General features: G+C 40.7%; 1 protein-coding gene across 1 annotated transcript; it reads left to right on the forward strand.

The window, feature by feature from the left end:
• The first annotated feature begins 15,742 nt into the window (after positions 1-15,742).
• On the forward strand, positions 15,743-16,757 carry LOC121136066 (olfactory receptor 1L4). Its single transcript, XM_040735694.1, has one exon. It carries the CDS (start codon positions 15,828-15,830, stop codon positions 16,755-16,757), a length of 930 nt encoding a protein of 309 aa, XP_040591628.1. The 5' UTR covers positions 15,743-15,827.
• The last annotated feature ends 9,969 nt before the right edge of the window (positions 16,758-26,726 follow it).

Below are 26,726 nucleotides of genomic sequence, written 5' to 3' on the forward strand. Positions count from 1 at the left end.
ATTTTTCAGACATCAGAGATACCTCAGATTTTTAAATCACTCTCAGTGATCTCATTAAACAACATAACTAAAATAATAAAACAATAATAATCACTATAAGAAAAAACATAGCCGTAAACCCCCAAATTCAGGAATGAATGACTAACAGATACATGATTGATGTAGTATCAGAATTTAAGAGCATTGGGGAAAGATCTAGCCAGTTGCATTGACCTAAGCAGATAATGAGTGGAAAATAAACTCATCAGCTAGTTAGCTCACTAAAACTCATGGACCAAACTAAAATCAAATATTAAGACTGAAGAGTTCTCTGTGTAATTACAGATACCAAGTGGTCTTTAATTATGAAGGAGCAATTTAAGGCTTATGAATCTGAAAACTAATTGAATTTTCTAACTTCTTCTGCAGGAACCACGGCGACATCTCAGTTGATAGAGAATTTAGTTAATATGCAAGAAACTCTGGGTTAGATCCACAATATCACACCTACCCATCATCAGAACATAGTAATCCCAGCAGACAAGAAACAGGCAGGAGGATCAGAAGTTCAAAGCCATCCTTGATTACATACACAGTTTGATTCTAGTCTGGGATAAAGAGATCACAAAAATATCTTCAAGTACAAAGTCCTACACTGAGCAAAAAATAATCTGCAAATAGATTGTAGTATGAACAGGATAAAATTAATAGAGAGAAACATGGAGATTCTGATAAAAGTGTAGGAGGGAGGCTGGGTGGTGGTGGTGCATGCCTTTAATCCCAGTACTAGGGAGGCAGAGACAGGCAGATCTCTGTGAGTTCAAGACCAGCCTGATCTACAAGACCTAGTTCCAGGACAGCCTCCAAAGCCACAAAGAAACCCTGTCTCAAAAAAAAAAAACAAAAAAACAAAAAAAAGTGTAGGAGGGAGAAAGAGTCGATTATGTCAGAGTAGGCCCATAGCAAAACACCTTATTAACACTACACCCACAAAACAATAAAAGCAACTATAATTGTGTGAATATAATTTATGAATGTGGATTGTTACCCAAAATGTGCACAAAATTTGAGAACTGGTAGGAGACCGAACATTTAAAGCAAAGTAACACCAAGCCACGAGAAGATGTGAAGGAATCTTAAATGCCTATTACTATATGAAAGAAGACAGTCTAAAATGACAAGCATACTGTGTAGTTCCAACTACATTACTCTGGGTGAAGGCAAAACTGTGAAGAGACTGAGAAAACAGTGGTTCCCAGGAACCCAGAAACCAAGGGGTGTGAATAGTTCAGACTCACAGAACTCCTTAGAGCAGTGAGGCTATTCTCTAAGCGGCATAGTTCTTTTGTGTCATTACACACTGACCCCAAGCTACAGAGTTTAAAACAAAGTTGAATCAGAATGCAAACAAACTCTGGAACTAGGCAATAATGCTGTATAACCAAGCAATAATGTTCATCAGTTGGAACACATGTTGATGCTAGTGGGTTTGCCAGGGAGATATATGTTAAATCTGTGAGCTTGCTATTAATGCCTTTTTAAAACAATAATGACAACTGAAGAGAAAAACAACATACCTAAATAAAAGTTTTTATCTTAAGTCCAACGCCTTAACCACTCGGCCATTCTGATATATGGGGGTAGACATGAATCAGAGGAGCGCCAGCCTACAATCCCACTGCCAGGGAGTCCGGGAAACAGGAAGGACCCTAAGAGAGATATGCACGGTACCCCAGAGAATGTGGAATGAGGTGAGATCTCCTGAGCAAATTGGGAGCATGGGGGGAGGGGAGAGGGAGCCAGGAAAAAGAGAGGCAGAGAAGAGGAGGGGAGAGGAGGACATGAGGGAGCAGGAAGGTTGAGTTGGGAGAAGAATGGAGGAGAGTAGGATGAGAGATACCATAATAGAGGGAGTCATTCTAGGTTTGAGGGGAGATCTGGCACTAGTGAGATCTCCAGAGATCTACAAGAAGGATGACACCAGCTGGCAAACTAACCAATAGTGAAGAGACTACTTTAAATGCCCTTCCCTGATAATGAGTTTGACAACTATCTTATATGCCATCCTAGAACCTCCATCCAGTAACTGATGGAAGCAGAGGCAAACACCCACAGCTAAACATTGAACTGAACTCCTGGAACCCAGTGACAGAGAGGGAAGAGTGATGAGCAAAGGGGTCAAGACTAGGCTGGTGAAACCCAGAGAAACAGCTGACCTGAACAAGGGGGGAGATCTTGGACTCCAGACAGATAGCTGAGAGGCCAGCATGTGACTGATCCAGACCCTCTGAATGTGGGTGTCAGTGAGAAGACCTAGGCAATCTATGGGGCTTTGGGTAGTAGATGAGTATTTATCCCTGGCACACAAATGGACTTTGGGTGCCCATCCCACAATGAAGGATGCTCTCTCAATCTGGACACTTGGGGGAGGGCCTGAGCCCTCCCCAGAACAAAATGACAGACTCTAGAGATCCCCCATGGAGGACCTTACCCTCCCTGGGGAATGGAGTGGGGATTGGGTGGGGGGCTGGTGGGGGGAGCAGGCATAGAGGGGGAGAGAGAAGGAGCTGGGACTGGCATGGGAAGCAAGCTTGTTTCTAATTTAAATATATAATAAAAAGTGTTTCAAAAAGTTATTTATCTTGTACCATTTACAAATAAAGACAATATGCATTCATGAGGTTAAATAACTTGGGAAAATTCATTCATATATAAAACTGGGATTCATATATGAGATGTCTAGATTAATGAACTAAAGCAATAAAATATTTTGGAAAAGTTACTATTTGCAGAAACTACACAGCTGATAAAACAGACCCAACAAAGTAATCTTATCAGGTTCACTTGCAAGAATGGATTTCAAGTCCTTCCCCAGAACAAGGTGCCCATAGACACAAATTTCAGGATGTCAGAGTCCACCGCCTTTCCCTCCAGTTAGCCATGCATAGAGCCTAAACAAAGGCATGAACAAGCAGAAACACACAGGTACACAGAGCACATGCATGCACATGACCACACTCCACCTCTGCGGCTACACGGTTCTAATTCTCCTCTTGGGCATTATAGGCAAAGCTTTTGGAACCCAGTTTCCCCATAGCTTAGAAAGAGTAACAGAAATCTTCTCCTGGGAAAACTTCAGGGCCAAACCTCTCAGGACTCTGGCATGCAGACAGAACCGGCCTCTGGGTTTCCCTTCCTATCATCAACTCCCAAAGTAGGTGGCATCAGCTTATCTTTGAGGCTAAATAAGCAGTGTAGCATGCTCTTTCTTCAGATATTCAGAGGCTAATCTTAACCACGTGGTGAGCCCCCGAGCCCGGTCATATTCCCTGTCCCTTCCACAGGTAAGCAGGCTGTGGGGTCGCTGGCAATGCTAGCAGTGGGAACATCTTGTCTTCCTACCTTTTCCTGTCCCATCTTCTCTATTCCATCTGAAGAGCCAGGAAACCCGACCTTTCCCTGTAGGTCTTATCATATTGTATTTTGACCAAATATCAGACCCTTGAAGCACCAACTCTATAAAAACAATATCATCAATGAGACAGCCTAGAAGGGCACGTCACCCATGCTACAACTACAGAGTGTTCCCCATGAAACTGGGTGTGGAGACCAAGGCAGTGAGGACAATGAAAGACTCATAAGAGCCCACTCTGACTGGACTTTGCCTCATCTGCCTAGTCATTCCAGTTCTCCGTGCTTCGATTCTGCTGCCTGGAACACGGAGTACTGAAAAAATGAAATACTCTCTATGGATGGAATTCTTAGATATTATCTGTTGAACATAGGGAAACAAATTTGGGTCATGGTGGGAAATTTTTCTAAATCAGAGCCCTTCCCCAAGAGACTGAATAGCCTTCAAAGATTGAAAGCCCATTTTCTCCATAATTGTGGGAATCTGGCCATTGAAATTATGTGAAACAGAAGTGGCAGAGGTGGACAGCACACTAATTAAAGGTCTATACCTACAAGTAATGGTCTCACCACTGTCCTGTGGTGCAAGAGGCAATGTGTGTTCTTTATGTGTCGGCAGCAGCATTTATGAATTCTGCCTGAATATGGCTGAATCAAGCATCAACACACATGACATCTCTCAACTTGAATTCTTTGGATGATGGACAAAGACAGAGCCAGGCAACTAGGAAAACTAGTGATGAGAAGAGAAAAAGCAGAAACAAGAAATGGGACAGGAGGAGTAAGGGTTTCTTAAACATGGGCAATAAAATGGGACAGAGGGAGAAAGGGTTTCTTAAACACGGGCGTATTATCTTGGATGTGGGGTCTGGTGGCTTAAAGCTGACCTGGAAAGCTCACAAATAAGTAGGAAATGAAAACTGGACAAATACCCTGTCTTTGACGGAGCCCAAAGTCATGAGCTACAGATCTCTCCAGACACGGAAATAAAAACCAAGCAGAAAGGAAGGGTTTCAACAGTGAAAAGAGGACCCAGAAAAAAATTCTAAGCAGAATGTACCTCTTTGAGGGAATTCTGCTCTACCACTGCCATAGTCTGGAAATGAGGATGAGTCATAAAGACGCACACCCAAAACAGACCCAGGACAAATGATACAATACAAGGAATGATCAGTCTGGAGAAACTTGGGGGTAAGAGAACAAGCTTAGTTCTCTAAACAGGTGTGTGGCTTGGGGAAGATGAGGATAATAAAACATGGGATTTAGACCAGGGAGCGCCTGTGTTTGAATATTAGGTGTGCCACTCACCAGCTCTGTGAACCTGAACTTCAGTCTCTTTATTTAGAGAGTGAGGAAGCGGCCCTTTCATCATAATGTTAGGGTGAGAATTAAATAAGACAAGGGATAGCATAGAACCTATCCAGTACACTGAGCTGTCTGAGTTCCTTCGTGGACTACAGTTTATACCTTCATTTCATCTGCAGAGCTGAAAGATCAGTGCGGCTACCTAAGGGTAAGAAAACCAACTTGAGAATGGAAATGTTCCCAAACTAGAAAATTCCTATCAAGGCATACAGAAATAGTTTATGTCTTATGTTTATTTAACAACAAAAAATATGAACTATATCCTAAGGTTGAGATGTTGGATTTGAAATTATTGGAATTGCTTTCCATTTCCTCACCTTTTCCAGCTGCTAACTGATGATAAAAACATATCATGTCCCTAGTTTTCCCTGTGGGAGACAGTAATGGCCACTTGTAGAGGGATTTGTCAATGCCTCACTGGATTGCCTTTGGTTCTCCAAACAGTAAGGGTAGGCAAGATAGAAATAGAATATGTGCACACACAAATGTGCACACACAAAAACCGCACGTCCCTACACACCATTGTCTATATGGAAGTGAGATGGCATTCCCGAGGCATCTGAGGCGTGGGAGCTCCATCACTATATCCAGATAAATAGGGAGAAGGCTAAGCTCTGGCCCATAAGCAGCACTGCACAAAGACAGACTTCCAGTGCAAGGCTCAGGAGCAACCCTGGAGCTTGTGCTGGCCACAGAGAACTGTCCCAGAGGTGAGGTTGAACACAATGGTGAAGTCCACAGGGAGAAACGAGCACTTCTACCAGGCAGTGGGGTGCGTGGAGGGCTCCTCAAGCTGAGACCACGTATTGTAATTTTCAATGTTCCTAAATTCTAATTTAGCATCCTACGTTTCAGAATCTATGCAATACCATGATAATTCTCATAAGTAAAAAATCAAATTCACACAGAGAGAGAGAGAGAGAGAGAGAGAGAGAGAGAGAGAGAGAGAGAGAGAGAGAGAATCTTCTCTAACAGTCTGAGAGAAATAAGAGTCATGGGTAATATGATTCCCAAATATAGTATGAACATAATTCAATGAAGAGAAAAATATTTGCACAATTCTCTGGTAAATGAAACTATCAGATAATTTCACCTTTTGAATTATAAAATCGATGCATTATAAAATTATAAAAACATGTATTCATTGTTTTAAATGGAAACAATAAATTTAAACCTAGACGTCGCTCCAGCCTCTTAATCACATTTCAAAAGACAGTCATATGCACATGCATGTATATGAATGACAGCATGTAAGAGACACCATTGTTCGTATTCATTGTTCCACAGCTTGTTTTTCTTTCAATGAACACACTAGTCCAGATGGTACAGTGACAAAATAGCCCACTTCAGTCAGTAATAGCTTCATCTCTGTACCCTGATCTACTCCCATTCAAAAGCCAGCCCTATCACTTCTAAATTCAGGGTCTGCTAAGTTACTTAACTTTGCCAAACTCTCTTTTTTTGTGTCTATGAAAAGTGGGTCATAACAGTGTCTATCTCTCAGGGTTTGGAGAACATAAAATGATTTTTTTTAATGAAAAGCTTTTATTCTGAATAAAATGGCGTGTTCTGAATGCCAATAAATGTTAGCAGAATTAGTGTTCTGTAACCTCGGCGTGACATTGAACAAGAAGAATACACTATAAATTAGTAATTTAGATAACAACACATTCAAGTGAGTATTTTAGTGATTCCATCTTTCTGCTTTTTTTTTAACTTGTTTTGCTTTGTTTTGTTTGGTATGACAGGCAATGCCACAATAAAACTATTCATACAAATGTTTGTCCTACACAAATGTGAGTATTTCAACAGGGTAGATGCCTTAAGTAAAGTTATTGGATAAATAATACAAGCTTCGTTGTTTTCTAATGAGACACAGAGGCGGGGGGGTAGATCAGGAGGAGAGGGGATGTGGGAGGAGCCAGAAGGCATACAGGAAGGGGAAACCATAATCAGGATATATTATGTGAGAAAAAGACCTATTCTCAATAGACAGGGGAAGTGATACAGGCTTTCATCCCTGATGTGGATTGTAAGAGGAGCTACCCTTATTTACCCAGTCATTTTCAGAGTACATAGTGGTCTGTTTCCCTCGCGCACTGCAAAAAGAAACCCTGATAGCTGAAAATTGCATTTCAGACTCACTTGTGTTTCCTGGTTAGCGATGGGGATGAGCATGTGTCCTTCAGTAACTGTGCTGCAGGAGTTTTCTGTGACCAGGGGTTTATATTTTAGTTTTGCCTGTGATCCCTTCCAGCACAGTGTTCAATGTTCAGAGTATAATAGTCTGCCATTCTTCTAGACTTAGCTTATTGATTAACATCCCATTGTAAAGCCTCAAAATATCTTCTTTCTTTGGGGCAAAACTTGTTTTAATTTTAGTTTATTTTCTGGGTTTTCTGAGTATTTTATGAGTCAGATAGATAGACTTATTTTTCCAAATACTCTACCAAGTGTCATAAACAGTACTAATGTTGTTCTAGTTGTCTTCTGTGGCATTATCAAGGCTAGACCAAAATCTATCTCCATGCACAAATACACATACATGTAGTTCATAATGGTGGATAATTGATTACTTTTCTCTGTGTATGCCCTTACTGTTTATTTTATTATTGCATGCTTTAACTAGTGATTAGGAAACTTTACCAGTGTTGCTACAATTTTTTTCATTTTTTTAATTAAATAGAAACAAGCCTGCTTCACATGTCAATCCAAGGCCCCCACCCAATCCCCAGTTGACTCTCCAGGGAGGGTAATGCTCTTCACGGGGGATCTCCAAAGCCTGTCATATCACCCGGGGAAGGACCTAGGCCCTCCCCTATGTGTCCAGGCTGAGAGAGCCTCCCTCCATGTGGAAAGGGCTCCCAAAGTCCATTCTGCTGCCAGAGATAAATACTGATATAGTACCCTATGCCCCAAAGACTGCCGAGGCCTCCTCACTGGCACCCACATTCAGGGCGTCTGGATCAGTTCAATGCCAGCCTCTCTCAGCCATCATTCTGGGGTCCATGACCTCCCCTTGTTCAGGTCAGCTGTTTCTGTGGGTTTCGCCAGCCTGGTCATGACGCTTTTGCTCATCACTTCAGCCTCTCTGCAACTGGGTTCCAGGAGTTCAGTTCAGTGTTTAGCTGTGGGTATCTGCCTCTGCTTCCATCGGCCACTGGATGAAGGCTCTACTATGGCATACAAGGTAGACATCAATCTCATTATTGGTAATGGCATTTAAAGTAGCCTCTCCACTATTGCTTAGATTGCCAGGGGGTGTCATCGTTGTAAATCTCTAGAAATCTCTTTAGTGCCAGATCTCTCCTCAAACCTATAATGACTCCTTCTATTATAGTATCTCTCATCCTGCTCTCCTCTATTCTTCCCCTGACTCAACCTTCCTGCTCCCCCATGTCCTCCTCTCCCCTTCCCTTCTCGCCCTCACTTTTCCCCAGCTCTCTGTCCCCTCCCCCCCATGCTCCAAGTCTATTTAGGAGATCCTGTCCCATTCCTCTTCTCTGGGGCACCATGTATATCTCTCTTAAATCCACCCTGTTTCCCAGACTCACTGGCCCTGGGATTGTAAGCTGCCACTCACCTGCTTCATGTCTAAAATCCATATATGAGTGAGTACATACCATGTTTCTCTTTTTGTGACTGGGTTACCTCACTCAGGATGGTTTCTTCTAGTACTATCCATTTGCCTGCAAATTTCAAGATTCCATTGGTTTTTTTTTCTGCTGAGTAGTACTCCATTATGTAAATGTACCATATATTATCTATCCACTCTTCAGTTGAGGGTCATCTAGGTTGCTTCCAGGTTCTGGCTATTACAAATAATGCTGCTATGAACATAGTTGGACAGACATCCTTGTTGCATAAATGTGCATCTTTTGGGTATATGCCTGGGAGTGGAATTGCTGAATCTTGTGGTAGACTGATTCCCATTTTCCTGAGGAAACGCCATACTGATTTCCAAAGTTGCTGTACAAGTTGTGTCCCCCCCCCCGCCCCCGGCAATGGAGGAATGTTTCCCTCTCTCCACATCCTCTCCAGCATAAACTGTCCTTGGTGTTTTTAAATTTAGCCATTCTAACAGGAGTAAGATGGACTCTCAGAGCTGTTTTGATTTGCATTTCCCTGATAGATAAGGATCTTGAGCACTTTCTTAAGTGTCTATCAGCCATTTTAGATTCCTCTATTGAAAAGTCTCTATTTACTTCTATACCCCAATTTTTAACTGGATCCTTTAGTGTTTTGGAAACTTGCTTCTTGAGTTCTTTGTAAATTTTGGAGATAAGCCCTCTGTCAGATGTGGTTTTAGTGAATATCTTTTCCCATTCTGTGACTGCCTTTTTGTCTTGCTGACTGTGTCCTTTGCCTTACAGAAGCTTCTCAGTTTCAGGAGGTCCCATTTATTAATTGTTGACCTCACTGTCTATGCTACTGGTGTTATGTTCAGGAAGCTGTCTCCTGTACCAATTCCTTCAAGGGTACCACCCACTTTCTCTTCTAAGAGGTTCAGTGTGGCTGGATTTATGTTGAGGTCTTTGATTTATTTAGACTTAAGTTTTGTGCATGGTGATAGATATGGATCTATCTGCAGTCTTCTACAAGACAGCATCCAGTTATTCCAGTACCATTGTTTGCTTTCTTTTTTTCTTTGTATAATTTTAGCTTCTTTGTCAAAAATCAGACGTCCATAGGTGTGTGAGTTAATCTCAAGGTGTTCAATTCGATTCCATTGGTCTACCTGTCTATTTTTGTGCCAATACCAACATGTTTATAGGACTATAGCTCTATAATAGAGCTTGAAGTCAGGGATGGTGATGCCTCTGGGAGTTCCTTTATTGTACAGGGTTGTTTGGCTATACTGTTTTTCCATATTATGTTAATTATTGCTATTTCAAGGTCTTTGAAGAATTGTGGAGAACAGTCATACTAGAGAATTAATAGCACAGCTGAATGTTCTAGAACAAAAAGAAGCAAACTCCCCCAGGAGGAGCAGACGCCAGGAAATAATCAAATTGAGGGCTGAAATCAATCAAGTAGAAACCAGGAAAACATTGAGAAGAATCAATGAAACAAAGAGTTGGTTCTTTGAGAAAATCAACAAAATAGACAAACCTCTGTCCAAACTAACCAAAAGACAGAGAGAGAACATGCTAATTAACAAAATCAGGGATGAGAAAGGGGACATAACAACGGACTCTGAGGAAATCAAGAGAATCATCAGGGCATACTTTGAAAATCTGTACTCCACAAAATTTGAAAATTTAAAGGAAATGGACAATTTCTTGGATAGATATCACTTGCCAAAACTAAATCAAGAACAGATAAATAATCTAAACAGACCTATAACCCCTAATGAAATAGAAGCAGTCATCAAAAGTCTCCCAAACAAAAAAAGCCCAGGCCCAGATGGCTTCAGTGCAGAATTCTACAGGAAATTCAAAGAAGAGCTCATTCCAATACTCGTCAAAGTATTCCACACTATAGAAGCAGGAGGCTCACTGCCAAACTCTTTCTACAAGGCTACAATTACCTTGATACCCAAGCCACACAAAGACACAACTAAGAAAGAGAACTATAGACCAATTTCCCTCATGAACATTGATGCAAAAATACTCAATAAAATACTTGCAAACCGGATTCAAGAACACATCAGAAAAATCATCCACCATGATCAAGTAGGCTTCATTCCAGGAATGCAGGGATGGTTCAACATTAGAAAATCTATCAATGTAATCCACCATATTAACAATCTGCGAAAGAAAAACCACATGATCATCTCGCTAGATGCTGAAAAAGCCTTTGACAAAATCCAGCACCCCTTCATGATAAAGGTCCTAGAGAGATCAGGGATAACAGGAACGTACCTGAATATAATAAAAGCAATATACAGTAAACCAACAGCTAACATCAAACTAAATGGAGAGAAACTCAAAGCAATTCCTCTAAAATCAGGAACAAGACAAGGCTGTCCACTCTCTCCATATCTCTTCAATATTGTACTTGAAGTTCTAGCTACAGCAATAAGACAACAAAAGGAGATAAAGGGGATACAAATAGGAAAAGAAGAAGTCAAACTTTCATTATTTGCAGATGATATGATAGTTTACATAAGTGACCCAAAAAACTCCGCAAGGTCACTCCTAGAGCTGATAAACACCTTCAGCAATGTGGCAGGATACAAGGTAAACTCAAAAAAATCAGTGGCCCTATTATATACAGATGATGAAGTGACTGAGAAAGAAATCAGAGAAACATCACCTTTTACAATAGCCAAAAACAGCATCAAATATCTGGGGATAATGTTAACCAAGGAAGTGAAAGACCTGTATATCAAGAACTTTGTGTCTTTGAAGAAAGAAATCAAAGAAGATACCAGAAAATGGAAAGATCTCCCATGCTCTTGGATTGGTAGGATCAACATAATAAAAATGGCAATCTTGCCAAAAGCAGTCTATAGATTCAATGCAATCCCTATCAAAATTCCATCACAATTCTTCAAGGACCTGGAAAGAACATTAATCAACTTTATATGAAAAACAAAAGGCCCAGGATAGCCAAAACATCCCTATACAATAAAGGAACTTCAGGAGGCATCACCATACCTGACTTCAAGCTCTATTATAGAGCTATAGTCCTGAAAACAGCTTGGTATTGGCACAAAAATAGGCAGGTAGACCAATGGAACCGAATTGAAAGCCCTAATTTTAACCCACACACCTATGAACACCTGATTTTTGACAAAGAAGCTAAAACTGTACAGTGGAAAAAAGAAAGCATCTTCAACAAATGGTGCTGGCATAACTGGGTAGTGGTATGCAGAAGACTGCAGATAGATCCATGTTTATCGCCTTGTACAAAACTTAAGTCCAAATGGATCAAAGATCTCAACATACATCCAGCCACACTGAAACTTTTAGAAGAGAAAGTGGGAGATACTCTTCAACGAGTTGGTACAGGAGACCACTTCCTAAATATAACACCAGTGGCACAGGCACTGAGATGAACAATTAACAAATGGGACCTTCTGAAACTAAAAAGCTTCTGTAAGGCAAAGGACACAACCAAAAAGACAAAAAGGCAGGCCACAGAATGGGAAAAGATATTCACTAACCCTACATCTGACAGAGGGCTAATCTCCAAAATTTACAAAGAACTCAAGAAACAAGTCTCCAAAACACCAAAGGATCCACTTGAAAGGTGGGGTACAGAGCTAAATAGAGAATTCTCAGTAGAGGAGGCTAAAATGGCCAAGAGACACTTAAGAAAGTGCTCAACATCCTTAGCCATCAGGGAAATGCAAATCAAAACAACTCTGAGATACCATCTTACTCCTGTCAGAATGGCTAGAATCAAAAACACCGAAGACAATTTATGCTGGAGGGGATGTGGAGAGAGAGGAACACTCCTCCACTGCTGGTGGGAATGCCAACTCATACAGCCTCTTTGGAAATCAGTATGGAGATTCCTCAGGAAAATGGGAATTAGTCTACCACTAGACCCAGCAATTCCACTCTTAGGCATTTATCCAAATGAGGCAGGTTCATACAACAAGGGCATCTGCTCCACTATGTTCATAGCAGCATTGTTTGTAATAGCCAGAACCTGGAAGCAACCTAGATGCCCCTCAACTGAAGAGTGGATAGAGAAAATGTGGTACATTTACACAATGGAGTATTACTCAGCAGAAAAAAACAATGGAATCTTGAAATTCGCAGGGAAATGGATAGCACTGGAAGAAACCATCCTGAGTGAGGTAACCCAGTCGCAAAAAGACAAACATGGTATGTACTCACTCATATAATGGATTTTAGATATGGATCAGGATAGTGCCAGTCTGCACTTCCACAGATAGAGAGTCTGGGAAACAGGAAAGAACCTAAAAGATATGCATATATACATAGTACCCAAGAGAAGAGGATGGAGACAAGATCCTCTGAATGGATGGGGAACAGGGCGAGGGGGGGGGGTAGTGGGACCTGGGAAGAATAGAGGGGGTAAAGAGGAAGGTCATGGGGGAACAGGAAGTTGAGGGGGTGGGGGTAGAATAGGGGGAAGAGGGAATCATAGGATCGAAGACAGATCAGGCACCAGAGTGACCTCGAGTGATTTAAAGGTATAACATCAATTGGCAAGCTAAGCAATAGTGGAAGGACCACCTCGAATGCCCATTCCTGATAATGAACTTGATGTCTATAACTATCCGGGAGCCTTCATCCTGGGACTGATGGAAGCAGAGGCAAACACACATCTAAGCACTGAACTGAACCCAAGGAACCCAGTGACAGAGAGAGAGGAATGATGAGCAAATTGGCAAAGAATGGGCTGGCAAAACCAGCAGAGACAGCTGATCTGAACAGGGGAGTGCTCTTAGACCCCAGAACGACAGTGGGGAGGCCAGAATGGGACTGATCTGGACCCCCCAAATGTGAGTGTCAGTGAGAAGGCCTGGACAACCTATGGGGCTCTGAGCTGTGGATCAGTGTCTATTCCTGGTATACAATCTGTCTTCATGTGCCTATAGCACAAAGAGAGATGCTCTCTCAGCCTGGACTCTTAGGGGAGTGCCTTGACCCTACCAAGAGTAAAATGATAGACTCTAGACATCCCCTATGTGGAAGTATGTGGCAATAGGGTGGGAGGGAGGGTGGAAGGGGAGTGCGGGAGGAGGGGAGGGAGAGGGAACTGGGATTGACATGTAAAACAAGCTATTTAAAATTTAAAAAAAACTAACGAAAAAAAAAAAAGAATTGTGCCAGTATTTTGATGGGGATTGCATTGAATCTGTAGATTGCCTTTGGAAAGATTGCCATTTTTACTATGTTGATCCTACCTATTCAAGAGCATGGGAGATCTTTCCATTTTCTGGTATCTTCTTTAATTTCTTTCTTTAAAGACTCAAAGTTCTTTCTATACAGGTCTTGTTCCTCTAAAATCAGGAACAAGACAAGGCTGTCCACCCTCTCCATACCTCTTCAATATTGTACTTGAAGTTCTATCTAGAGCAATACAACAACAAAAGGAGATCAAGGGGATACAAATTGGAAAGGAAGAGGTCAAACTTTCACTATTTGCAGATGATATGATAGTTTGCATAAGTGATCCAAAAAACTCTACCAGGGAACTCCTACAGCTGATAAATACTTTCAGCAAAGTGGCAGGATACAAGATCAACTCAAGAAAATCTGTAGCCCTATTATATACAGATGATGAAAGGGCTGAGAAAGAAATCAGAGAAGCATCACCCTTTACAATTGCCACAAGCAACATAAAATACCTTGGGGTAACACTAACCAAACAAGTTAAAGACCTAGCCAGTGTAAGATGAAATGGTAATAAGTATATGCTGGTGCAGGTAACTACAGCTTCAACAAGGGTACAATGTCCATGCTACATAGCACTTTTCCCCAACCCTTTGGCTCTTACATTCTTTTCTGTTCTATCTTCCATGATATTCCCTAACCTTGGAGGGAGTGTCACAGATGACCTGTGTTGGGAAGACCATGTCACATTCATCTATTTTCTGCACTTTGACCAACTGTGAGTCTCACTAATTAACCACTTCCCATTACAAAAAGAAGTTTCTCTGACAAAGGCTCATAGTAGAACTAATATATAAGTGACATATAGGTCTAGTCATTTAGAAAGAAATTTGACTTAGTTCCTATTTAGCAAAACAATAGTCATAGGTTCTCCCATAGGGCCTATGACCTTCTTAGCCACAGACTATTAACAAGTTTACAGTACAAGACATAAGTTCCCTCCTGTATATTAGGCCTCACATCAGGAATCAGTTGGTTGCCCCTGTAATAGAAATTCCACCATTACACCAGTGTCCATATCTTTCTGGACAGGTCATTAATGGAAGACATAGACTACAAGCTAAATAGGATTGCTGATGACTCTTCTCCCTTGGCAGTTTACATAGCATCTAGCAATGTGAAAGGTATCCAGGATGGAGTAGCCTTCCATTTCAGATTGAGTTTTATTTCTCAGTGTGTTACAACTCAAGTATGTAGTATCTTTAGCAAATAGTGTCATGGTCTAGTTCTGGTGGGAAATCAAGAATGTTGGCAATTGCTGGAGCCTCCTTACCCAACAGCTTGCATGGAGATATCATTGCTATGGGAATTTTCATTTGATAATGTTCGGCTTCTGAGAGGAGCATTTTATCCAAATATTAATTATGAGTTTAATAGACCCACAGAATAGAGGTTTCCATGGGGTTTTTCATAATCCTTCTTTTTGTTTGATCTTTACTCCACTCTTTACTCTCCCCTATCCCTCTTCCCTCATTCCCAATTAAACCTTTCTACTCCAAGTGTTCCCTCCCCTCCAGGTTTATAGCACACATGTTCTGCTAATTCCTCTCTCTTTGTAATGACCCTTTCAAAGTAATCTTGCAGACAGGAAAAAATAATATATTTAAATACATGCTATCATTATCATAGGTAGCTTGTAATACTCCTCTTAAGTGAGATCTTTGGGAACAAAGTTCATAATTAGAAAGTCCAGATTTCAACATCCAAAAAGAAGTTAAGTCAATGTTAATTTTTTCCTCTGCAAGAAAATATCATCTGAATTCTGTAGATTTCACAGAACATGGATCAATTCTAAAGCTCATTTGCCTACTTCCCCTACTATGACCACCATCTCCAAAACTATGGCAAGAAGGACATGAGGACCTCCTAGATGGAGATCCTTTGTACAAAAATAAACTATTTCAAGGAAAAAGCAACTTCCTATTCTGGAAAAAAATGAGGAGGCTACGGACTTGGTCAAGAAGTCACCTGAGACAAAAGATACAAGTACATTAAATAACACAGACATTGCTAACCAGGCATGAGAAACCTTCAGCTTGTAATTTAGTAAATAACAGAGTTATCTCTTTGTGTTTCCTTGCTAGATATTCCTTAATATATTTTTCTGTCAATTCTTAACAAATATTCTTTAAAATCATAATAGTAATAAGCCTTGTTTTAATAGGCTTGAAGTTAGTGAAGAAGCTATACAAATGAAATTTCCTCCCACATCTTTCATAAAACTTCTCCAAAATCTCTCCAAGAGACGGAGATATGAGCAACCGCAGCAGCAGCACCTCGGACTTCATCCTACTGGGTCTCTCTTCCAACCCCCAGATGCAGAAACCCCTTTTTGCCATCTTCTTCATCATGTACCTGGTCACCGTGGTGGGGAATGTGCTCATCATCCTGGCCATCCACTCTGACTCTAGGCTCCACACCCCCATGTACTTTTTCCTCAGCATCTTATCATTTGTGGATATCTGCTTCACAACAGTCATTGTGCCCAAGATGCTAGTGAACTTTCTCTCAGAGACGAAAACCATCTCCTACACAGGATGTCTCATTCAGATGTACTTCTTTATGGCCTTGGGGAACACTGACAGCTACCTGCTGGCCTCCATGGCCATTGACAGACTGGTGGCCATCTGCAACCCTTTACATTATGATGTGGTGATGAGGCCACAGCGCTGTCTCACCATGCTCCTGGGCTCCTGCACCATCTCCCACCTGCACGCCCTGTTCCGTGTCCTTCTCATGTCTCGCCTCTCATTCTGTGCCTCCCATGTCATTAGGCACTTCTTCTGTGACACCCAACCCGTGCTGAAGCTCTCCTGCTCTGACACATCCTCCAGTCAGATTGTGGTCATGACTGAGACCCTGGCTGTCATCGTGACCCCCTTCCTATGCATCCTCTTCTCTTACCTGAGAATCATTGTCACTGTGCTCAGGATCCCATCTGCAGCTGGAAAATGGAAAGCCTTCTCTACCTGTGGCTCCCACCTCACTGTAGTGGCCCTGTTCTATGGGAGTGTCATCTATGTCTACTTTAGACCTCTGTCCATGTACTCCGTGGTGAAGGACCGGGTAGCCACCGTTATGTACACAGTAGTGACCCCTATGCTAAATCCTTTCATATATAGCCTGAGGAACAAAGATATGAAGAGAGGTTTGAGGAAGTTTATGTGCAAAGTTCACTCATAGAAAGATCAAAATGAGGAAACGAAGAGATGGCTCAGTAATTAAAAGCACGCTATTGTGGAGGACATGAACTCAGTTTCCAGTACCCATGTCAGGTATCTAACAATGACATATAACTCAAGCTCCAAGAGATCAGCACACTCTTCTGGCCTCTGCAGGCACCAACACACACACACACACACACACACACACACACACACACACACATCTCATAATTTTTTAAAAGAAATACCAAAACAGGGTATTAGCATTGTTGGCTGATGATCTAAGACATAAATAAATTATTCATGTCTATACATTTTCTTATACATTCTCCTCATAAGTAGCATTGAATCCCAGTAAGATAATTGACCTGAAAACAAAGTATTTGGTTTCTAACAACTGTTTTGGCAAAATATATGTTTAATAACAGATCATATCCTACACCTAGTCAAGTTTTATCGAGTCTAATGCCTTGGTGGTACAATAATTATTTTACACAAATTAACACTTCAATACTTTTGAAAATGCACATAGTCAAGGAGTTACATATTACTGTTAGTTTTCAGATGAGTAATACAAGCAGACAGGATGTAGATTTAAAAAAGACTTCTTAAGAAGTAGCAAAGGAATGAGACTTGACATTTGGCAAGGGTTGCTTCAAAAGATGAAGAAATAGTCAGAGTGTTTCCAACAAAACAAAACTCACCCAAATGTAGAATCAGTAAACATTGAAATAAAGCTTTGTAAGGTTTCTTCAATTTGGGTAAAGAAAATTCAGCTATAAAAATACAGAAAGTATTTTTAAAGTTTTTATTCTATTTATTAATATCCAAGTGTCAAAATGCTGTGAACTCTTAGTGTCTAATTCTCTCTCCTACTTCTTTAATTCCCCCTTTCTCCTCAAGTTCAAAATTGATGACAAGAGTCCTCCCATATTCTGTAAAATACAATGTGTGTCATTCAGAAAAACTCTAAATTGTCCTGTGGAATGAAACAAGCAGAAAAATCTCAAAACCTTAACCTGCACTTTATTTCTAATTTTAGCTGTATGTCTGCCATTGAAAAGTATAAAGGTGATACTCATTTTGAACAGTTAAGAAAGTCAAGATTATGGTGCCACCACTATAGTAGCCATTAGTCATCATTCTACCCAAAAAATAGAATGGCTCTTGAAGAACTTATTTGACAGAAGTAACTCACACCACTTAAAACCAGAACTTGCTAGACCTGTCCCAAGACTCCATTTGAATGAAGGGGATCCAATGAGATCAGATCATATTCTTGTAAAACAGGCATCCAGAAGTATTTAGTGGCAGTATTAATGACTACTACAAAATAGTAATAACACACAAATTCTCATCTTAGCTATCTATCCATCCATCCATCTGTCCATCCACATAACCATCCATCCACCCACCTGTCTATCTCCTTCTGTCTCAAATGTTTCATCAAATTCTCACAAATACCATTTCTTCTAGGTCAGAAGTTTTTTTAATAGTATCACATAAGATACGTGGTCTTAAAGGTACAAGAGTTATATGGTGTGGAATGTACCATGAGTAAGCCTACGGTATAACATTAAGATTCCTGCCATTGTTTCTATTTGTCATATTTCAGTAACCAGAAAGCCATAAATGAAATGAAACTTGTAATGAATGACTTTCATATATGTGCAGGTTCACCTGGAATTCACTATATCCCACCTAGCTCTTAGTTGGGTAATGTCATCTACAAGATTTGTATAATTTCCAATTACTCTATTAATGTGATCTGTTTTCATGCTCAGTTCAGTATGGGACACTTTAGAATGTAAATAAATCCTGGTATACAGTAAATAAACAAACTCATTAATCATGTCTTTCATTATCTTATAAAGCTAAGTTGGCCTTAAGAAAAGGAATTTATTTGTTTAGCACTGCCTCCTCCTGCCATCAGCCTTCGATTTTTCTCAATAAATCATGACAAATTCACAAATGAGGCATAGTCAATCTTACCCTCCTGGAGCTGTTGGACCAGTGGAAAAACAGCTAAGGCACCATTATCAGAACAGGGGATAAGGACAGCTAACATCTGAGAATGGCCAGTACCTTGAAGGATAAAAAAACCAGGCAAACATTAAATACATACTCTGGTGTAGTCTTTGCTCAACAATAAAGAATAAGTAAAGATTTTAGGAACATGGTATCTCTGTATTTGAACCTATGCCCATAGTTTCTCAACTATGTCATTTTGTCAAGGTGTTTAGTAACCTCAGTCCCCACACATATAAAAATCAAGAACACCTTCAATTGACAAATAGATAATGAAAATGTGATACGTATATTCTATAGAATACTTTTATTTGGTTGTAAAGGAAAATGAAATCTGTAGGTAAGTTGATGAACTTTTAAAAAATCACATTGAGTGTGATAACTCAGATCCAGAAAACTAAAAACTAAAAACATCACAAGTTCTCTCTCATCTAATGCTCCTAGCTCCAATTTTCAAATGTAACTATGAAAACAAGGAAAGTAAAAAGACCATTGTAGGAGAATAGAGAGGGTAATAAAAAAATTTCAAGAGATCTGAGGGGAAACGTGAATAAAGGTGAGTTTGAAATACAGATGTGTACATAAATACAAAAGAGAGATGAAGATAAAATAGCAATAAGGATATCTGAAAAAGTCATAAGGAATGCACTACTATCTACCTAAAAATACAGCATATGCAAGTATGCATATAAATATGCATATATAGTTCAAATAAAAATTCCTATCTGGGCTGACCATGCTCCACCCAAGACTCTCCAGCCAAAATCCCAACACCAGGCATGAGAATCCCTGTCTTGAGTTGTTGTTCAGGGTTGTTCATGAGACTCCCAAAACACCGCAGGCTGTTGATATTGCCCTTCATTGCCCTCACCAGAGGTCAAAGAAGTGCCTATTGCTGAAGACATCATACTCTTTAGACACAGGACAAAAGAAAAGAGACCATGAATTTGAATAAGAGCAAGGGGGTACACGAGAGGTGCTAGAGAAAGGAAAGAGAAGGAAAGAAATGATGTAATTATATTAATCTCAAAAAACTAAAAATAGGACTTTGGGTGCCCATCCCACAATGAGAGATGCTCTCTCAGCCTGGACTCTTGGGTGAGGGCCTCGGCCCTGCCCTGAATGAAATGACAGACTATGGACACCCCCCCATGGAGGGCCTCACCCTCCCTGGGAAAGGAGTGGGGATTGGGGAAAAGGGGGATGGGGGGCTTGGTGGGAGGACATGTGTTGGGAGCACCTCAGGTACCCTAACCCAAACCTGTACTTTCTAAGGTCTAAAGATTTATGTAATTGTCCTATAACCCTAAAAAAGGAGCCTTCTCAGGGTACTCAGAAGAGAAACCACAAAGGTAGAACCTAGGAACACCATGACCCAAAAAGTTTGTCCAAACTCAACCAACCCTAACCATCACCAAGGCAACGGCCGTTAACCCACCCATTCTTCTCCCTCTTGAACTCTTCACTCTGCCAACATCCATCCTGCTCTATGTGGTTGAACAATACCCTGCTATGTGCACACCTGGCACTCAAAGCAACCCTCTCACCCCCTCCCGTTTTCGTGCTCTACAGAGTATATTAGCTGACCTGAGAAAAATTAAATTTGCCACTTGATCAGAAACCTGTCTTGTGGTATTTCTCCCGTGTCTCTTGTCCCCATCCTCAGTCCTTAGGTCTCTTGCTCCAGGTTGATGTCCCAAGGGCTGGGACAGGCGTGGGAGGAGGGGAGGGAAAGAGAGAGGGAGCTGGGACTGACATGTGAAGCAACCTTGTTTCTAATTTAAATTTTAAAATAAAAAAGACTTTAAAACTTTCTTTGTAAATTAATTTGATGTTTCTGGGGTCCATTCACATTTATGGATTTGGATACATGTTTATGGTTTTTCCAGTTTCAGTAAACAAACCAAGAATGCCCAAAAAATTAAAAATATATGAAAAAATCAAGAACACTACACTTTTAAACATCAGCACACAGTGTCACTAAAGTGCTCTGTTGGCTTCTATTATGTAAACATGATCTTGTCTCTGAGACTGCTTGATTTTCCAGGCACCCTTCTCTTACAGCTCATATTAATAAATCTCTGGACAAATACCTTGAAATCTAGAGAAGCAACAAGTTTGCCCCAAATCACAGCTTCTCACTGACTGACTATCGTCCAGGATCTCCACTCCCAGGATTTTCCCACAGCACCAGACATCCACTGGCAACAGCCTCAGGTCTAATTCCTCTCCATACACCTCAGTTTTTTTCAAAATCACGATGACAACAAACCACTAATTGTCTAAGATGTGAAGAAAACTTGTGAACCCTAAGGTTCCACAGGATCTGTTCTCCCAAGTCTCCCTTCTTAATGAGATCCCTGGGGTTGGTGGGTGGAAAGACTGCCTGTCTCCTTGGAGTGAGGTCATGTGAAGGGTAAATAATCTCCTTCCAGGTTCCATCCCTTCTTTGTCCTTAATGGAATCTGAAGAGGTCAGCAGAGGCAGCCAGGGTAGGAGAAAGCATATGTCCCTCATGTCCAGAGTCACATTTGAAACAATATTACTCTGAAGAAAACAAAGATTCTCTCTCTCTCTCTCTCTCTCTCTCTCTCTCTCTCTCTCTCTCTCTCTCTCTCTCTCTCTCTCTCTCTCTCTCTCTCTCTCTCTCTCTCTTTGTGTGTGTGTGTGTCTCTCTCTGTCTCTCTCTCTTTTTCTCTCTCTGTCTCTCTATCTATCTATCTATCTAACCATCTATCTATCTCGATATCACTACCCACACCTAGCCTGAGAACTTTCTAGCCTGACATGAAAGCTTTGACGGCTCTTGAAGCCCCTCTTCCTCTTCTAACCACCACTAACAATGACACTGATGGGAAGACACATGGACCCTTAAATGGGTACTCTGGAGGTCATCAGCCCATATCTGAGTAAGTTGTTGTTATTCTTAAGTTGTTATCCTACCCACAAGTCCTACAATCATGACTTGTTATTCATGGAGATTATTTATGTTTTATGAAATCTGGGGCTCAACATGGCTGAGACGACAAACCAAGTCATTTTCCTATGCTTCCTAGACTTTGGGCATTCTCTGTAAATCTCCGTACTTACATAACCCAGAAGAATTTGGCTTTCAGATGACTCTACCAAGTAAAAAGGAGTTCAGCACTTTGGAAGAAACAGTGGCAGCTGCCTTGATGACTGATGATGGGCAAAACCCAGTTTCTATAGCCCCAGCCCTGCCTACTTGTCCGTAAACCTAGAGCTGCTGGAGAAAGTGCCAGATTCTGTGGCCTCATCCCAACCTCTGAACATCTTCAGAGTGTCATGGACCATATGCTTATACAAAGACAGGGTAAGGGGAGAGAAAACTTCTGGTAAGACTGGGTTGTCATGACACTCCAACTGACATGTTGGTTCATGGCATCAGGGAAATCACCCCTTTCAGAGCCTCCTTTTTTTCTATTAAATGAAGCATATTACTGTCATCAGGAACAATGATACGCACCTGTATTCAACGAAAGTATCAAGAGTAGAGGATATTCTGAGCTACAGAGCGAGTCTGAGGCTCTACAGCCTAAGACTCTGACTTAAAACACAAACAAATAACATGTTATTTAGATTTTTTGCGTTCTACATCTTATTTGGTCATTCAATGCATGAAACACATGTGTAGAATTTCCTCAGTTTTGAACCCCTGGCAATGGCACCAGGATCTATCCCAGGGGCATGAACTGGCTTTTTGGAGCCCATTCTCTATGGTGAGATACCTTGCTCAGCCTTGATACAGAGGGGAAGGACCCTGCCTCAACTTGGTACGTCAGACTTTATTGGCACCCCCAAGGAAGGTTTTACTGCCTCCAAGGTGTGGATGGGGGATGTAAAGGGTAGGAAACAGGGTGGGTGGAAGAAGGGGAGGGAGTGAGAACAGGGGTTGGTATGTAAAATAAAAAATAATTTTTATTTAAAATAAATAATTTCCCCAGTTAAAGAAACAGCCTAGAACCTTTCCATACAGAGTTTCTATCAGACTCCTTACCCTACCCAAGTGATCCCTGAGACTCCCAGGTATCATAGTTTGGAAACTTATGAAATAGACAAGGTCTAAGATAGTTCATACTGATAGTCCAGGTATCATGCATTTAATTCTCCTCCGTGATTTTTACGTTGTAAGATGAAATGCTTTATCACATAGGAGGATTCCTCTTTGTCTCTGGCACCCTGACATGGAGTCAAAACTTGAGCAGGCTTTGGATCAGTCAGGCTAAGAAAGAAAAACACCAACATCGCCAGGAAACAGTCAATAAACAGAGGAACCTGGTTCTTCTAGGCTTATAATTCATTCTGCTCTTAAGTTTCAAGCCCAATACCCGCTAATATAGACTTCAAAGTACCAAAGGTTACAATTTCAAAGATGGCAAACTCTTGGCATCCTTCTCCTGGTGGGCTCATGCTTTGGGAAAAAAATGAAAAATGAAATCCCCTGAGTTCTATTTAATATTTGAGATTCTTTTCCTTATACACAGAATACAAAGAGTTAGTTTAACCACGTGATGCCAGCACTGGAGCACTTTAATTTTATTTGCCCCTCTGTGTTCTTGCTCACCTGTGAAGAACTGAGTCCTATTGCTCCCCAATTCTAATGCGTTTAATGTTCATCTGTGTGCAGGAACATGTGTTACTGTGCTTCATTTTAATTTACATAAAGAATGGTTGTTCTATGAGTCTCATTCATCTTCTTATTCTTTTTACCTAGAATGCGTGTTTCTTCTTAAAATCCATCAGTGTTGCTCTGGTAAATTCTAGCCCATTGTTGAAAAATAGCGCCATGATGTGCTTCTGTCACACTTATCATCCTGGTGATAGACACCCAAACTGCCTCAAATAAATGACGGCACAGAAACAATCCAATTTTGTGAGCTTCCCTAGGGCTGCTCCTCTAGGGTCATGAAATATCGAGAAACCGCTTCTACAGATGGAATACATGAATCCATATATATCCACATCCCTATCAGCCTGTGTCCTTATCCTCTAGACTAGTGTTTTCTAAGCTAACAAATCTAAAGGACAATATTTCTTAATTTAATTTACCTCTGAAATTACCATTGAATTTGAGCATCCATTCATATACTTGGTAACCTTTTAGCTTTCTCAAACACTTTGTATTGGTGTTCTCATATGTCTCTTGCTGAAGGAAAGGTGATCATTGAGTTTTCTAGATATTAGCACCTCATCTGTTCAGCATTGTAAGCATCATCTAGTCTTTGCTATGTTACCATTATGCTGTAAACAACTTAATTTTGCCTTTCAAGTTGTTTTCATCATTGGGCATATTTATCTAAGTTCTTCCCCTTCTAATTAATAGGTTCACCTATATTTTATTTTCTATGTGTCCCATAGAGTCACACATTATGTACTAATCAAAAATAAATGCATTTGAATTCCAACTCCATTATAATTTGAATTCCATTTCTTCTTGACATGGTGAACTTGATTTTCCAGCACACCAAAACATGCTCTCTCCCACTGGTTTCTTAGGGCCATCATTTTCCTGTGTTAAGCTCTTAGATAAAGGTCAATCTTATGTTGGAAAGTGGTACACTGAGATCTTGGCTAATGTTTGGGGATATTTAAATCAGAGAATGGAGTTTCTTTTTAATTATTTCTGTCTCCTTGAGCATTACTATGAAATAAAATTAAGCAAAAAAATAAGAAACAAATATGGGGCTGGACAATGACTCAGCAGTTCAGATCACTGGCTGCTCCTGTAGGGCACCCACATTCAATTCCCAGCACCCACATGGTAGCTTATAACTATCTAAAATTCTACCTGGGGTTAAGGCTTTGTGAAATTTCTCCTATCCATGTTGGTATGCCAACTGGCATGGCCATTATGCAGGCCTTATTTAGGTAGCAATATTCGTAGGTGCAACATTCCTACTGTATAAGGAATACTATCTCAAAGCAGGCAATCCAATCCTCTGGCTCTTGCCATCTTTCTGCCCCCTCTTCAGAGATGTTCCCTTGGCCTTAGGTATTGGAGGCTGGGATGTAGTTGCACGAATTGGGACTCAGTCACTTATTCTCTTCAACTTGACCAGTGATGGACCTTTGTAGTAGTTTTCACTTCCCTGTAAGTGTGTCTAAGGTTAGTAGCCAACATCTGCTGAACTGGACTTAAGGACTCAGTAGAAGGAACTCATGCCAGGCACTGTAAACCTAGCCCACTACCCATGGCCTCAGAGTCATAGACCTTGGTTGAAAAACTGCTTCCACCTTCCTAAATCAACACAACTTCCAAGTATATTCTCAGTTGCATTTTATCTAACATTTCTATTAGTCTATTGTCTGTTCTTGCACCAAAACAGACTATTTCAAGTCATTAAGGTCTTTGTTAGTCTTACTTTCCAAAATGACAATTTTTTTCTGTTTAATCTTTGTTATTGTTGCTCAGATTTTTTAATTGCTGGCATACAACACATTTTGGTCAAATCTGCTCCTCTCTTCCTCCCCTCCAATTCTTTCCCTATTCCCTCTACCACTACTTCCTTCCCAATCACATACTTTTGGAAAACTCTTTGATTTCTACATTTTTAACTGTTAATAGATACATTGTCTTTTCTCTTTTACTCTTGTTTTTCCTTTTTATTTGGTTTGTGGGGATTCTTTTTCCATTCGAGATTTGAACCCAGAGCCTCACACATGCTAGACAAGCACTCTATTATGGAGCTACATTCTCAGTCCATTTTAACGTCTTATTGGGATACAAAATCTCACCAAGCAGCCTGGGCTGACCTGGGAATGAAGACCTTCTCACCCCTGGTGAGTAGATGGGGTTACAGGTGAGCATTTATAAACCCAGTCCTCATTTTTATTTCATCCATACTTAGGTTACCCTGGAAGCTTTCTCTAACCCTGTGAAGCAGACCTCTGTCTAACAATGTTTCTGAGGTTTGTATACTCTCAGACTCATCTTACAAGTCCAGAGTTTTAAAAATATAGCTTTGAGGTCATTTTTCTTTCTCCTCTGAGGTGATGCCTCAGCCAGTCTCCACATCCACACCTTTTCGCACAGACATAACTCTCATACCTCGCCCTGTGTTTGCTCTCTTCTCTGCATCTTTCCTCTTTAGCTAAGCTTGACACCATCCACTTTAGAATGCAGGACACAAGCTCAATGTTAAGTAAACAGAGTCCTATGAGAAATAAGATCTTCACCTTCCCACCCACCCTAGACAGTTAGCACACCCTGCTCGGCATGTGAAACTTCCAGGGCAAGCCGCTCCTAGACTAAACCTTTGCCCCGCATTTTAAACTACCAAATGAATTGCAAAAGCATTTTTTTTCTCAAGGAGGGTTTGACCCAGGAACACATCCTTACAATATACGTGGGACTGCTACAATGAAATCTTGGGATGCCTACAGTTCCTTACAAAGGAAAAGGGAAACCCTGGACAGAAGCATTAGGTAGAAACTGATGCTTCGCAGAGAAGGAGGAGCTGGAGTAAGACAAGATCAAGTGAGCTTTCCATATTGAGGGGTGGGAAACTATTGTGAATGTGTTGAAGACTCAAGCACAGAATCCGGAAGGTAAATAAATGGACAGCTGTTTAAATAAGAATTTCAAAAGACAGAGCAAAGAGGTGTGTCATCAATACACCTTTGGAAATTGAACAAAATGACTGTTTTCCTGCACTCCTTGCCTATGACCAAAATAAAAATGCAGTTATAAATTCTGTCTTGTGGACAGTGAACAGGAGCTGAAGCACTTCATCTGAGTTTGCAAAAATAGCTATGAAATTGGAAGTGAATCCAAACTATCCCAGAACCAGTTCTGTGAAGTGGTGTCACGACAGTGTGACAATTAATACCAGCTTCCTTACACAATGCATGAACAGAAATGCCTCCATCAGGCCGGAGACTCAAAGACAAAACACACATCTAACATTCCCTGTATTTTTTCTTTGCTTGCAGGGCAGCA

Source organism: Mesocricetus auratus, unplaced genomic scaffold (genome assembly GCF_017639785.1).
Source record: "Mesocricetus auratus isolate SY011 unplaced genomic scaffold, BCM_Maur_2.0 Super-Scaffold_100047, whole genome shotgun sequence".
In the NCBI taxonomy this organism is placed as follows: Eukaryota; Metazoa; Chordata; class Mammalia; order Rodentia; family Cricetidae; genus Mesocricetus; species Mesocricetus auratus.

Coding starts and splice junctions, on each gene's coding strand:
- LOC121136066 (XM_040735694.1), top strand. CDS start 15,828: ATGAGCAACCGCAGCAGCAGCACCTCGGACTTCATCCTACTGGGTCTC.